General features: G+C 48.2%; 1 protein-coding gene across 2 annotated transcripts in view; it reads left to right on the forward strand.

Annotated features, from left to right (window-relative positions):
• Positions 1-14883, forward strand: part of NCAPG2 (non-SMC condensin II complex subunit G2) — a 60865-nt gene that overhangs the window by 14587 nt on the left and 31395 nt on the right. For both annotated transcript variants that reach the window (XM_047763343.1, XM_047763344.1), the window contains exons 7-13: positions 1338-1432; positions 3102-3171; positions 5845-5931; positions 10038-10133; positions 10999-11124; positions 13367-13546; positions 14647-14799. In XM_047763343.1, the coding sequence (XP_047619299.1) occupies positions 1338-1432; positions 3102-3171; positions 5845-5931; positions 10038-10133; positions 10999-11124; positions 13367-13546; positions 14647-14799 (807 nt within the window). The remainder of the gene's footprint in view (positions 1-1337; positions 1433-3101; positions 3172-5844; positions 5932-10037; positions 10134-10998; positions 11125-13366; positions 13547-14646; positions 14800-14883) is intronic.

Genomic DNA, 14883 nt, shown 5'->3' on the forward strand with positions numbered 1-14883 from the left:
TTCGACCCCTAGCCTGGGAACCTCCATATGCCGCAGGAGCGGCCCTAGAAAAATTCAGAGAAAAAGAGAAAAAGAAAATTGATGTGATCTTTTGAATTCAAGGTAACTAAACTTAGTTTCCCCATCAGTCATTACCTTGGTAAGTCAGTGTCCAGTTCTTCTGGGTAAATGATAAATCTCTCCTATATGCTATTCATAAGTTACTTCCAGTAAATGCCTTTAAAAAAAAAACTTGCCTGTTGCAAGCATGGTTACCCTGCGCTTTGTATCAAAGCATGTACGTTTCTGTAGGGTTCCAGACGCCGCAGTGTGCGGGTAAGCGGTGAGAGGAGGTGTGCCGCCCTGGGACAGTTCTGGGCACATGTATTTTATGCACCTGCAAGACTGAATGTGGTGCTTTTGCTTTTCAGATGCGTATACGTAGTCTCATTCTCTGCATATCAATTAAAGAATACTATGCGACATGTGTGTGACCTTTATAACCTATGCCACATATGGGCACTGTATGTATTTGAAAATCTCTCTTGGCAAATACTTAGCCTCTCTCTTTTTTTTTAAATTTATTTTTTTGGCCACAGTACACATGCAGCAGCTTGATGTGGGATCTCACTTCTCAGACCAGGGATCGAACCCAGGCCACAGCAGGGATGGTGCTGAATCCTAACCCTTAGACCACCAGGGAACTGCTCCAAATACTTAGCCGTTAGCTGCACAAACCCTCAGGTTGTCTTTTGTGAAAGATGAAGTGATGTTCAGCTCCACTCCCCCTCTGTTCCCCCCTCCAAAATGCCAGATTTCAAGCCCCCTTTGATTTTAGCGGATGTCGACCGCGTGACAGAGCCGGAGGGGACTGCCTGTGGGTCACTTAACTTGCCTGCCTGCAGCTCGGTGGGCGTCGCGGCTGCCCTTCGGGGCTGCAGGAAGGCAGCTCAGTGGTGTCTGCTGTTACACCCTCGATGGGGAGCCTCCCCCGCCCCCCCCACCCCATGCTGCCCAGTTCCGTCCCTCCAGGGTTCCTGCCACCGGCCCCACATAGGACCGCCCCCCGAAGGGTGTAGCCAGGGATGCTTCCCTGTTGAGAAGAGCAGACTCGAGTGTTATTACCCTTTCTTTCTTTTTTTTTTATTTTTTTAAACAAGTGGCTGCGCTTGCGGCCCAAGGAAGTCGCCAAGCCGGCGGTCGAGCCGCAGCCACTGTAGGAGCAACGCCGTGTAGTTAGGTTGTGAGCCACAAGGGAAGTTCTACACTTCCAAACAGTTGTTTATTTTTAGTTACTGGGAACTTCTTATTGGGTTGTAAGTTTCACATTCTATCCTGTGGTTTTTTTTTTTTCATAGGGGAGAAGATTTCTTAGTTCTCTCTTCAATTGGAATATAAATTTTATTAAAATGATCCATGGGACCATTAAAAACCAATTACAGGGACTACAAAAGTAAGTATTAGAGGTAATTAAAACTTTGTACTTAGTATGATTTTGAAAGTTTCTATTTAACCTGACTTTTAAATCATATTAATGTATTAGAAGCTTTAGAAATTATCTCTCAAGTCATTCTTTTTTATGTACTATTGTATCACTGGGTATTATCTTTCCTTGCTATTGGAGACATTTTTCTTTTCAGTTGTGACAATGAAATTAAGATTTTACTTTGTGAAAGAAAAAAAAAATGGAGTTCTTGGTGGTCAGTGGTTTAAGAACCCAACTAGTATCCATGAGGATGTAGGTTCGACCCCTGGCCTTGCTCAGTGGGTTAAGAATCACGTCACCATGAGCTGTGGTGTAGGTCACGGATGCATCTTGGATCTGACATTGCCGTGACTGTGGTGTAGGCCGGCAGCTGCCGTTTGGATTCGACCCCTAGCCTGGGAACTTGCATATGCTGGGGGTGCCACCCTAAAAAGACAAAAAAAAAAAAAAATTTTACTTTGTGGTAGTTCTTTAAATAGTCAGATCTCAGGTAAACAGTTAAATCTCAGCCTCCCTCCCAGAAAAGCCCACGTCACTAGCACTTCTGATATCTTTGGATATCGTCCCGTGGCCTGAGCTGTGTGGTTGCTGGAAGAGTCCTTTGGGGAGGGTCTAGGAAGCACACTCGCTGTGCTCCCAGCCTCTGGGGCCTGGAAGCTGCTAGAGCTGTTTGCCGGGTTCAGGGCCAAATACTTAATCTGCTCTGGGGCTCAGGAAGTCTGCATTTTTTTTTTTTTTAAGGCTGCACCTGTGACGTATGGAGGTTCCCAGGCTAGGGGTCTAATTGGGGCCGTAGCTGCCGGCCACAGCCACAGCCACAGCCACGGCAACGCCAGATCCGAGCCGCGTCTGCGACCTACACCACAGCTCACAGCAACGCCGGATCCTTCACCCACTGAGCAAGGCCCGGGATCGAACCCACAGCCTCATGGTTCCTAGTAGGATTCATTAACCACTGAGCCATGACAGGAACTCTGATGTCTGCATTTTTAAACCAAATCCTCAAATTCTTAAGGGGGGCCTTGTTGGGCTGCTGTGTGACTCTGGCGTTGGGATTTGATTCTGGATCTCTGACTGTTTACCAGAGGCCTTCTTTTGTTCCCTCATTTGTAGAATATTTCAGTTGAACAGGTTTTCTGATGATACTGAGTCATCGCTGGTATTTCAGGGATCGCTGTACCTGACGAAGTTAGTCCCGAAAGTATAAAATGACTCCAAGTCAAAAGATGTATTTCTGTTTTAACATTTCTTACGTAAGAATTTGGTTCTGGGCTTACGCCTTAGTTTTTCAGGAAATTGTAAAGTTTTGGGGAAGCCATGACTGAGAAGGAAGAAAGAGTTGGATATTTAAGTTCTCTTTCTCCAAACTTTTTATGATTCTTTAGGGTTCCCGTTGTGGCATAATGGGTTAATGATCTAGCTTATCTCTGTGGGGGCGTCGGTTTGATCCCCAGCCTGGTGCAGTGGGTTAGGGATCCGTCATTGCTGCAGCTGTGGCGTAGGTCACAGCTCCAGCTTGGATTTGGTTCCTGGCTTGGGAACTTCCATATACTGTGGGTGTGGCCAGGAAAAAAGAAATGTATGTAATTCTTTGAACTTGCATTTATATTTTTTAATTTTTTTTTTTTTAAACTAGATCTTTGATGGTACACATCGCAGAAATTTATTTCAGAGCTTGGAAAAAGGCTTCAGGGAAAATATTGGAGGTATTTCCTTCTTGTTTTATGAAATGTTAACGCATTTTTATTGTGTTCCAGTTACGAAGGAGGTAGCCATAGTAGGGCCATTTGACACCTGTGCTAGTACTTGTCCGTCACGCCAGAGCTCACCATGAGCGTCCATGTGACAGAGGCGTGGTGACCTCCACGCTCACTGCGGTCACGTTCCCACATGAGCCCAGCCTCGAGAGGCCCCTGACTCACTGCAATGTGCAGTTTGAGTAGAATCTAGACTTTTGCCCCAGTAATTTTGGCGGCTCTAGACCTGTAATGTCTGGCCACGTGTGGCTGCGAGGCATCTGAGCCGTGGCCAGTCCAAAGTGAAATAAATGGGCTATAAATGTAAGCAACTCATCAGATTTGGAAGACAGTGTGGAAAAAGAAGAATGCGAACTGTCTCATGGATGTTTGAAAAGAATATCGATTGCCTGTTGAAATGATAGTGTGTTGGACATATCAGGCTAAACCAAATACACGATTAAAATAAGTTTGCCTTTTTCTTTTTTCTGTTTTTAATGTGGCCACGAGAAAGTTTACAGTTGCATTTGTGGTTGGTGTTCTGTCTGTTGCATGATGTCGGTCCCTCTGGAGACTCAGGCCACCTCGTCCGTGAAATCATTTGAGAATTTAAAGACGTTTGGGGGTGGCTGAGCTTCACTGACTCTTAACACCTACGTTCTGGCCGTGTAATTCACAGTCAGTTGACTATTCACAGCCTCTTGGAAACAAACCCAAAGAAAGTGTCTTTGTCTGATGTCCCTTATGTTTTTCCTCATACTGAGTTCTTAGATGTGTCTTTTCCTCCCGAGAGTGAAATCTTCACTCCGAGTCAGAAAAGAGCCCTGAGTCCTGGGGAGGCGAGCCCTGCCGGGTGGGTGGGAGGAGGCAGAGGGGCGGTTAGCCTGCCCCACGTTTGGGATTTACTGCTGTCTGCCCTGCTCTCCTGCCCAGCTTAAGCTTGGGTTCGGTTTGCGGGGGGTGGGGGTTAACCACTGATGTTAGCGTCTATTCAACAAAAGCTTATCACTTCTATTCCCCTACTGACAACTTCTAGAATAGTTTTATAGTGTATAATTTGGTGGAGAAAAAGGAAATGGCAGAACGGGGGCGTTGTTATACATTTTTTTGCAATCTTTGTTACTGCATGCGCTTGTTCTCCAATAGTGCTTTAAAAAGTAGGCGCTGGTAGAGCTCCCTGGTGGCTCAGCTGGTTAAGGACCTGGCATTACCTCTGCTGGGGCCAGAGTCACTGCTCTGGTGCTCCCACAGTTTCACTACCTTTCCTCTCATGTGCCTTCAAGTTTTTAAAGCAATTCCAGTTGTGACTTTTCATTTCTTTCTTTCTTTTTTTTTTTTTTGTCTTTTGTCTTTTTAGGGCCGTACCTGTGGCATATGGAGGTTCCCAGGCTAGGGGTCTCATCGGAGCTGTAGCCGCCAGCCTACGCCAGAGCCACAGCAATGCAGGATCCAAGTCACTTCTGCGACCTACACCACAGCTCACAGCAACGTAGGATCCTTAACCCACTGAGCGAGGCCAGGGATCGAACCCACAACCTCGTGGTTCCTAGTCGGATTTGTTTCTGCTGCGCCATGACGGGAACTCCGACTTTTCATTTCTGTGAACTTCCGTATGCATCTCTAGGAAGTATGGTTATGCAGGGCCATCATCATACTTACCAAAGTTAACAGGAATTCCTGAGTATTTAAAAAAATAACTGGGTCCTATTTAAATTTCTCTGCCATGTTGCAAAAATGTCTTTTTATAGTTTTTTTTGGAATCAGGATCCAACAAGACTGCCGGTGGCGATTTGCTTGTTACGTCATTTTTAAGGTTCTTAGAGCATTCTTCCCTCTTTAAGAAAACTCCCTGCCACTGATGGGTTGGCAAACCCGGGTCAGTTGCAGGGTGTCCATGTTCTTTTAGTTAGCTCTCCAGGGTCAGCTCTTGCCGCCCAGACACTGGACTCTGGTGCTGTGTATGTCCTGGCATCACATGTCAGGCAGCGTGGTTCCCACGGGTGGTGACGCTAAGGTTTAGGAACAGCTTCAGGCGAAGGAAGTGTTTTCCACGTTAATGGAGAAGCGCTAAATACTAGTAGCAAGTTTTCTTTCTATCCTTCCCTGAAGCCATGGAATCCCAGGTCTAGAGGCAGAGCACAGCTAACAGACCAGACCTTGAGGGTCCCGGCTGGACCCAGGGGCTGCTCACACTCCACCTTGGCCCTGCCTCTCTCTGGGGCAGCCCTGGGGGGGCTGCCTTTTGGTCAGTTTGGAACTGCGGCCCCCGCCTTGTTTGCTGTCAGTTCTGTTCCCCGAGATTTTCACCACGACTCAGGGAGGGTGCCGCCAGCCCCCACACGGTCTCCGAGCCCTGTCTGGCTTATACTTGGCTCCAGTGGCAGGGGAGAGCTTGCCCTGCCGTTTGGCACAGATGCCCTATTTCCTGAAATAAAGGTTCTCCTCGGTCTGTGACGATGGAAGGAATTCTAAGAGGCGTAGACTTAGAGTAGGACCGCTGATGCGAGGACCCAGGCTTTTCCCCTCACGAGATAGAAAGTGAACAGGTCGGACTGTCCTTTGCACTCCAACTCCTGCCCTTGCTGTCCTGCCGTCTGTGGGAACGCGCACACCCCAAGTTCTCGCCTTGGGCTGTCACTCCAGGCCATCGAAAACAGCTGCATCCAGGACTTCATGTACCACGGGGTCCATCTTCACCGGAGGTCTCCAGTGCACGCCAGGGTGCGCGAGGTGAGCCAGACGCTCTCAGCACTTTTGAAAGTCATGTCTCATCTTTTGGTTTTTAGGTCACTGTTTCTGTGAAATTTTGCTAAGCTTTCGCAGGCCTCCGTTAAAGGGCTTTCTCAGACCCTGGAGGTTGGGATCTGGGAGTTTTACCCTGCAACCCAAGTGTCGATTGGAAGAGCAGACGGCTACTGTTAAGATATCACGACTTCATCCAAGCAACCTTAATTAATCTTTGACATGAAAATGTCCAGAATCATCACTTCCTAACTGCCACTGCTGCGTTTTTCAAAAAAAGAGGTTGAGATTCTTTTTTTATTATTATTACTTTTTAAATTATTATTATTTTTTTTTTGGTCTTTTTTTTGTCTTTCCAGGGCTGCACCTGCGGCATATGGAGGTTCCCAGGCTGGGGGTCTCATCGGAGCTGTAGCCGCCGGCCTACGCCAGAGCCACAGCAACGCGGGATCCGAGCCGTGTCTGTGACCTACACCCCAGCTCACGGCAACACCGGATCCTTAACCCACTGAGCAAGGGCAGGGACCAAACCCGCAACTTCGTGGTCCCTAGTCGGACTCGTTAACCACTGCACCACGATGGGGACTCCGAGATTCTTTTTATTATCTATTCTCATACGTTACATTTCCGTTTTGGTATTCTGCACACCAAATTGAATAAATGTTTTGGTGGTTTCTCTTGATGTCATTTTATTTTTAAAAACAGTTTCAGAAATGGGATATGGATTTTATCCTCATGTTTTACGTGGTCTGACTAAACAGAGAGAGGTCTGCTATCAGCGTCGTTAACACCCGGGAAGGAATTTGAAACTCCGAGTGATCCTGCAGAAGGGACTGGACGGTCTGCTGTGTTGCGCTGGCCTGTGTCCTCATCCCTGGGTGATGCCTCCTTGGCTTTCTGTCAGTTTTGGCCATGGTGTGTCAAAAAGTTAAGGGGCTGAAGACTGCCTCTGTGCTTTTTGGTAGAGTGAAATTATTATTTGTAGGGTGTAAATATACTAATTATGTAAGCTTGAGTAGATAAAAAACGTTTCCTTTCTGTCTTTGATGATGTGCTCTACATTATCCAAAGAGAAAGGAAACAGAGATCAGTATATCCCAGCGCCCCCCGCCCCCCAACAGAGTCCCAAGGGGTCCATTAAGATGCAGGTCCGTCTGGGCCCCTCACTGCACACGTGCTAGTTGGTGTGTCAGATTCTGTTCAGTCGTGTGGAGTGACATCATGTGAAACTGTGCACAGTTGTGACATGGTCACTTCACTCTTGGTAACAGGTAATAAAAGGCTTTTTTTCATATCTGATTTTCTGTCGTGGTAGTGTGAGTAATTAAGATGTTAGAAGTATAGGTATCCTCGTTGGTTCAATTTTATGGAGAAACGCACAGAAAGAATTGAAAGGCAGAATATTACATTATACTTTCAAACAAAATGTATTCCTGGACCCCAAGTAATTATGTTATAGCTTCTTCCTCAAATCCTTTTTTTTTTTTGATAAATAGCAAATTTACATGATAAGTCATTTTTTTGGATATGTTGGAAGACGTTTCAGGAAATACCTTAGAAGTCATTTGAAAGTTAAAAAAAAATCCCTATATTATTGATGAAAATCTTCTAAAATTAGGAGTTCCCGTTGTGGCTCAGTGGGTTAAGAACCCAACACAGTGTCCCTGAGGGTGCACATTTCAGTTCGCGGCCTCGCTCAGTGGGTTGAGGATCTGGCATTGGGGCAGGCTGCAGGGTAGGTCACAGATGCTGTTCTGACTCCAGCATGGCTGTGGTGCAGGCCAGCGGCTGCAGCTCTGACTTGACCCCTAGCCTGGGAACTTCCATACGCTGCAGGTACAGCCTTAAAAACAAACAAACAAACAAAACCTTCTAAAATTAGATTGTAGTAATGGTTGCATGACTCTGAATATACTAAAGTTCACTGAATTGCACACTTTGAAAGAGTGACTTAAGGTATGTGAATTGTATCTCAATAAAATTGATTAAAAAGCTTTCTTTTTTTTTTTTTTTTTTTTTTTTTGCTATTTCTTAGGCCACTCCCATGGCATATGGAGGTTCCCAGGCTAGGGGTCGAATCGGAGCTGCAGCCGCTGGCCTACACCAGAGCCACAGCAACGCAGGATCCGAGCCGCGTCTGCAACCTACACCACAGCTCACGGCAACGCCGGATCGTTAACCAACTGAGCAAGGGCAGGGACCGAACCCGCAACCTCATGGTTCCTTGTCGGATTCGTTAACCACTGCGCCACGACGGGAACTCCTCTTTTTTTCTTTTTTTATTACTCTTTTTAGTGCTACGCCTGTTCCCAGGCTAGGGGTTGAATCAGAGCTGTAGCTGCTGACCTAGACCACAGCCACAGCCACACGGGATCTGAGCCACATCTGCGACCTACACCACAGCTCATGGCAACACCAGATCCTTAATCTACTGATCGAGGCCAGGAATTGAACCTGTGTCCTCATGGATCCTAGTCGGGTTTCTTCCTGCTGAGCCACAGTGGGAACTCCTAAAACGCTTTCTATGAAACAGGTACAGTACCATTGACACCAAAGCAACATAGCACACATGCAAACCTAATAGTCTGAATCTCCTAAATGAAAAATTAGCCATCAGAAAAAAACAGTCCCAGACAGTAGTTCTTTCCCCTCACCCCTTTTCTGGCTGCCCTGCTGAGTAGCAATTCCCAGGCCAGGGATCAGATCCAAGCTGCGTTTGCAACCTAAACCACAGCTGCATTGACGCCAGATCCTTAGCCCTCTGTGCCAGGCCGGGAATCAAACCTGCATCCCAGGTCTCCTGAGACACCCCCGATCCCATTGTGCCACAGTGGGAACTTCCAGACTGTAATTCTTTTGTGCCAAAGGTAATTCAGGTTCACTTAAAGTATAGTCTATTGTTTTGTAGCCTGTTTAATTTTTTTAAAATTTTTCCTTTTTTCACTAGTATAATTTTAGTCCCAACAGCTGTGAATTGAAGAAGACAGGCGACATTCATTGTTGTTGGGGACCAGAGTCTGAGTAGGTTGGGAAGACTCTGGCTGGTTGAAAAGGGGATAGGAAAGAACGGGGCGTTCCCGCTGTGAGGCAGTGGGTTAGTGGTCCAGCTGGCCTTCTGTGGTGTTGGTGGTTCGGCCCCTGGCCTGGTGCCGTGGGTTAGGGACCCAGTATTGCTATCACTGGGACACAGGTCTCGGCTCCGGCTCCAGCTCAGGTTTGATTCCTGGCCTGGGACCTTCCCTATGCTGAGGGTGTGGCTGAAAAAGGAGAAAAAAAAAATGAAGGGATGGAAGCTAAAAGAGCAATGTTCTGATTACCCCCGAGTTTGGGGCAGGACTTGAAGTGTGGTCAGGTTTCTACTGGAAGGGTCACTAGGCAGTGACACCCATTTGAGGTATATTTGCCCTGCGGAATATGTGGGGGCTGGGTACCAAATCCACAGATGCTCCCGTGCCTTATACATCTTCCCGTACACTTTAAATTGCCTCTGGATTGCTCATAATACAGAGTGAATGTTGTGCAAACAGTTGTAAATACCATGCAAATATTATGTAAATAGTTGCCAGCAAGCAGCAAATTCAAGTTTTGCTTTGGAATTTTCTGGAATTTTTATTTCTCCAAGTATTTTTTATCCTTGCTTGTTTGAATCCACAGATGCAGAACCTGTGGCTGTGGAGGGCTGACTGTATTTGCCGTTTTTGATGCCCAATATAGGTTCTTAGAACAAATGTGATTGTAGCCAGTGCATCTTAGAACCACCGTGGGCTAAACCACTTAGACTGGCTCTTAGCCACTTTACCCTGAAGGTCAGGGGCGAAAGTGACTTTTCATGAGATTTGATGGCTCTTGGTAGAGGAGTGGAGGCCGATGCCAACCCTCTGATGGCCCACGGCCTGCGGTCTTTGTTGCCATCAGAGATCCCTTTATTTAGTGCCGACGAGGGTCTTTCCTCATGGCTCCCGGGAGGATCACTGCAGTTTGTGCGCGCGCGCGCAGCCCAGGCTCCCTGCTCTTGCCTCAAAGTAGGATCGTAATTAAATGCCTTTTTGGAAACACCACCATTACCGTTCTTTTCCTCTTTTCTCGGCTCTTAGATACTGAGCTATTTTCATAACCAGAAGAAAGTTCGGCAGGGAGTGGAAGAGATGCTTTACAGACTGTATAAGCCCATCCTCTGGAGAGGATTAAAGGTACACCCCTTAGTCTTTCTGTGTTCAGAATGCTAATTATGCTCTTGAGTTTAACATTCTCTAATCAGAATTGCAGTAAGAGACGAAAAATAAGACTCGAGGCTAGGAGTGTTGCGAGGTTTGGGAGGAATAGTTGATTCTTTCATTAAGAGCTTTTTTTTTTTTTTTTGTCTTTTTAGGGCTGCACCCGCGGCATATGGAGGTTCCCAGGCTAGGGGTCGAATCAGAGCTGTAGCCACTGGCTTCCACCATAGCCACAGCCACAGCCACAGCAACTCGGGATCCAAGTCGAGTCTGTGACCCACACCGCAGCTCGCAGCAATGCCAGATCCTTAACCCACTGAACGAGGCCGGGGATTGAACCCACGTCCTCACGGATGCTAGTCAGATTCATTTCTGCTGAACCACGACGGGAACTCCAAGAGTATTTCTTAAACTGAGACTCTGAACTGGTTTAGTGCCAACTACACAGTCGGAAGGAAGGTGGTCGTGTGCAGGAAACGGGCAGAGGTGAGGGGTCTGCAGAACTGGGCTGAACGTCCTGCTGGTGACTGGGGGACAAGGTGACGGCTGTGGGGGCACAGGTGACCCCGGTGTTGGAAGTGGACATGATGGTCCCTGTTCCTTCGTGACACGAGGTGGGCTTGGGAGGCAGGAACGTCTTCCGGAATCTGTCAGCGTGGAGCTGGGTGTTCGGCTTCACTTAAGCAAAGGCTCGTGAGTTTGCTTAGTTTAGATGTTAGGGTTGTGCTTCATCTGTCAGTGAGTCTGCCCTGAGCCGAGGGAGGCATTGCCTTAGGGATTCTACACTGAACCTTTGGATGCCAGCTCTTTGGATTTCCAAACTCTTCTCTCACTCCTCCAGGCCAGAAACTCGGAAGTCCGGTCCAATGCTGCCCTGTTGTTCGTGGAAGCGTTTCCTATTCGGGATCCAAACTTTAATGCCATCGAAATGGATAGCGAGATCCAGAAACAGTTTGAAGAACTCTATGTATGTATTTCATGGGGCCAAGCTCCTCACGCTCTTGGCTCTGTCTTGGCCTGGTGGGCATCCTGGCCCAGCCTCCTGTAACCGCCCTGGGCAGCGCAGAGGGCAGGCATTCCAGATCTTGACGTCCTCTGAGGACGTCCGCTCTCTCCCCAGTCGGTACCTTCTCTGACAGCGTCCTCTTGCTCTCAGTCTCCTTTGGGACAACTAGGTGTTTGTCACCGTGTGTGGTTTTAAGCAGCTCATATGTATTCCTGTGCCCCCAGCATCTGAGAGGCAGTGTGGTTATACCCCAAAACCCCAATAATCTAAAATCTCCTAAATAAAAAATTAACCATCAGAAAAAAATGGTCCCCAAACAGGAGTCCCCCCACCCCATGGAGCCTGGATTGGGTGGATGAGGAGGCTGGATTGGGTCCTCGAGGAGGCTGGCATGGATGCTTCTCTGGTTGTGCAGGGCTGAGTCTTCAGTAGCCTCTTCCTTGCCTGGTGCGTTGGTCATGGTTTGGCGTCAGCGGACAGGGGCAGCAGACGGGACTCCCCTGGGGTTCTGCGTGAGGAACAAGGGGCCGGGGTCTTTCCTGCTGAGTGGCAGCCTCTCCTCTCCCTGTGGAGGATTTGGGGTTACTGTGAGAACCTCCCCAAATATTATTTACTCCAGCTCCACCACCCGTGTCCGTGGGGTCCTGGCCCTGGGTCCCGGCTGGTCAGCTCTGTGTGTGTGCAGCAGCGTCCAGGTCGTAGCCTCCTGCTCTGCTGTCCATGAAGCGGCCCCTCGCCCACCCTCTTTCCTGGGGGACCCTCTGTGTTGCTGGCATCGCTCTGCTCTCTCTCTCTCTTCTGTGTCATTTTGGTTGGACCTCAGGAAGAGGAGAAGGAAGTGCTCACACACCCCAAATCAGCCTCTTTTTTTGGTCTAATTATGGAGTAGGATTTTTTTTTTTTAAACCTTGGCTTCGAGGGTTTCACACACGGCACATGCCCCCTGTGCTCCGGCACAGGCCCAAGGACACGCGGGCCCGCTCGGTTGCCTCTCCCCTGTTTGGAAGCCGATCTGAGCACTGTAGCATCTCAGCTCTAAATACCTGGGCAAGTGTCCCCGTAAGACAGGGGCTCTTTTAAAAGCATAATCCTACCATTGATTGTCACCACTGAGATAAGACACATCATGGTTCCTCGATGTCATCCACTATCCAGGCATGTTCTTCAGTGACATTTCAGTGACGCTCTTTTTCCAGTTGTGTGTGTGTCTGTGTCCAGATGGGATCCGTGTTGTGATTGGCTGGTGCATGTTTTATCTCTTGGACAACCGGTTCCCTCCCCGGCGGTCTCTCCCTCTTCTGTTGTTTTTCCTTTTTTCGTTTGCTTTTGGTCATGGTTGAGGAAGCCACCTTGTCCTCCCTTGTCACAGTCTGAGGTTTACAGACCCTCTCCCTGCTCAGATGCTGATTTGTTGCTCTGCGCGTGAGTTTCCTGTGGGGTGGTTAAATATAGAGCTGAACTGAGGCACGATTTTGTGGCGTTGTTTCCTGTGTTCGATTCTTCGCGGCTGTGGTGGGCTTCTACGGGGGATGCGGAACCTCTTGTCTCTTCTTGGGTTGTTAGCAACCACTGATGCCTTTGCCTGGATTAATTCGCGACACGTAGGATTGCTCTATTCTGGGTTTCCTGGGTCCCAGCATTTTGGAAACTCGTGAGAGGGGTCTGCCTAGGCTCTGTCCGAAGGAAGGGCGTCTCCCTGTGTGTCCCTCCGCACGGCAGGCTGGTGTTTGGGGCCCCGCTGTCAGCAGAGTCCTACAGCGGGTTTGGCGGATGGGCACCACGTGTGTCTGGGGGGGGCATCCTAAAGCACTCGACTCCACAGATGACGAATAACTGGAGGTCCCCGAGTCTCGGGGTGACCATGCCTCGAAACGTCTGTTAGGCGTTGGCTGCCCACGTGTAAAGCAACACTGATAACAAGTCAGAGTTCTCACTGGGGTGCGGTGGGATAAGAATCCAGCGGCCGTGGCTCAGGTTCCATCCCCAGCCTGGCGCAGTGGCCTAGAGGGTCTGGCGTTGCTGCATCTGTGGCGAAGGTTGCAGCTGCAGCTCGAATAAAATCCCTGGCCTGGAACTTTGGTGTGTGCTTCCATCCCCACTTCCGCATGTACCTCCATATGCTGTGAGTACAGAAAAATAAGTTTTGTTTAAAGAGGTGAACCGATTTAAGATTACTAAGCCTTTTTCCCTCTCATACTTATAGAGCCTTTTAGAAGATCCTTATCCGATGGTCCGTTCCACAGGGATCCTTGGTGTTTGTAAAATAACTTCCAAATACTGGGAGATGATGCCTCCGACCATCCTCATTGATCTCCTCAAGAAAGTGACGGGGGAGCTGGCATTTGATGCGAGCTCAGCTGACGTGCGCTGTTCTGTCTTTAAGGTAAGCGTTAAAGTTATATAGGCAATTTTAAAATTCTGTACGCCATTCTGATTACTATAGAATAATTCTGAAATCCAGAGGAAGAAACATTTGGCGTTCCCATTGTGGTGCAGCAGAAACGAATCCGACTAGGAACCACGGTGAGGTGGCGGGTTTGATCTGCGACCTCGCTCAGTGGGTCAAGGATCCGGCGTCGCCGTGAGCTGGGTTGTAGGTCGCAGACTCGGCTCGGATCCCGTGTTGCTGTGGCTCTGGCGTAGGCCGGTGGCTACAGCTCCGATTGGACCCCTAGCCTGGGAACCTCCATATGCCGTGGGAGCGGCCCTAGAAAAGGAAAAAAGACCAAAAAATAAAAATAAATAAAAAAAATAAAGAGGAGCCCAGACGAACAGTCTTTGTCCATCCTGAGGCCACAGTCCCTCTTGTTCCATTGTAGCCCATCCGTCGTCCCCCACACACGATTACTTGGAAGCAAACCCAGGACATGTATCAGCTCATCCGTAAATATTTCAGTGTGATCTCTAACATATAAGGTCTCTTAAAAATAGATGTCCCTTTTTCTAATAACTGGAAAGAGAAGGTGGTGGAGCGTGCCAGCTCTTCACAGGTGAGCGTCTGGTCTGCGCCTGGGCCGGGCCCTCAGGCGCCCCTCAGCGGCGCAGGCACAGCCGTGTAGCAGCGCGAGTCCGACAGGCCCAGGGGGCTCTGCTTCCCTCATTTCCCTGCAACCTCGAGTCAGGAAATTCAGCAAATCTGTCGGCTGTTCAGGTAAAAAGACTCTTGGAGTCCAGCCTTGGAGCCTGACCAGGAGCCTCCTGTCTTTGAACTCGGAAACCTTTCAAAGTTTAGCTCAGAGAAAGCGCCGAAAAACTATTTTGTGATGGCTTCGGTTTTGTTTGAACGAAGCAGTGAATGAGCTGATGATCAGGCATGGAAACCTTGTTAATTCATTACAAGTATACTTTTTACATGAAAGTTTTAGAAAAGTGCCACTGTCTATAGGCCTGTTTATTTTCCTAGTATTTTTACTAAAGACGGATCTGAACTTTTCATTGTTTACATTCTGAGTTTGAACTGTTGCTCTTTCTCCTTTCTTGCAGTGTCTGCCGATAATTTTGGATAATAAACTAAGCCACCCGTTATTAGAACAACTTCTGCCGGCCTTAAAATACTGCCTCCATGACAATTCGGAGAAAGTGAGAGTGGCTTTTGTTGACATGCTGCTGAAAGTTAAGGCCGTGAGGGCTGCTAAGGTGGGTCAGCAGGCGTTCTCTTGGTTAAGCCATGAAATAGCTACGTGCATCTGTTTTCATCCACGAAAAGACAAAGCAGTTTTA

The sequence above is a fragment of the Phacochoerus africanus genome, chromosome 16, assembly GCF_016906955.1.
Source record: "Phacochoerus africanus isolate WHEZ1 chromosome 16, ROS_Pafr_v1, whole genome shotgun sequence".
Lineage (NCBI taxonomy): Eukaryota > Metazoa > Chordata > Mammalia > Artiodactyla > Suidae > Phacochoerus > Phacochoerus africanus.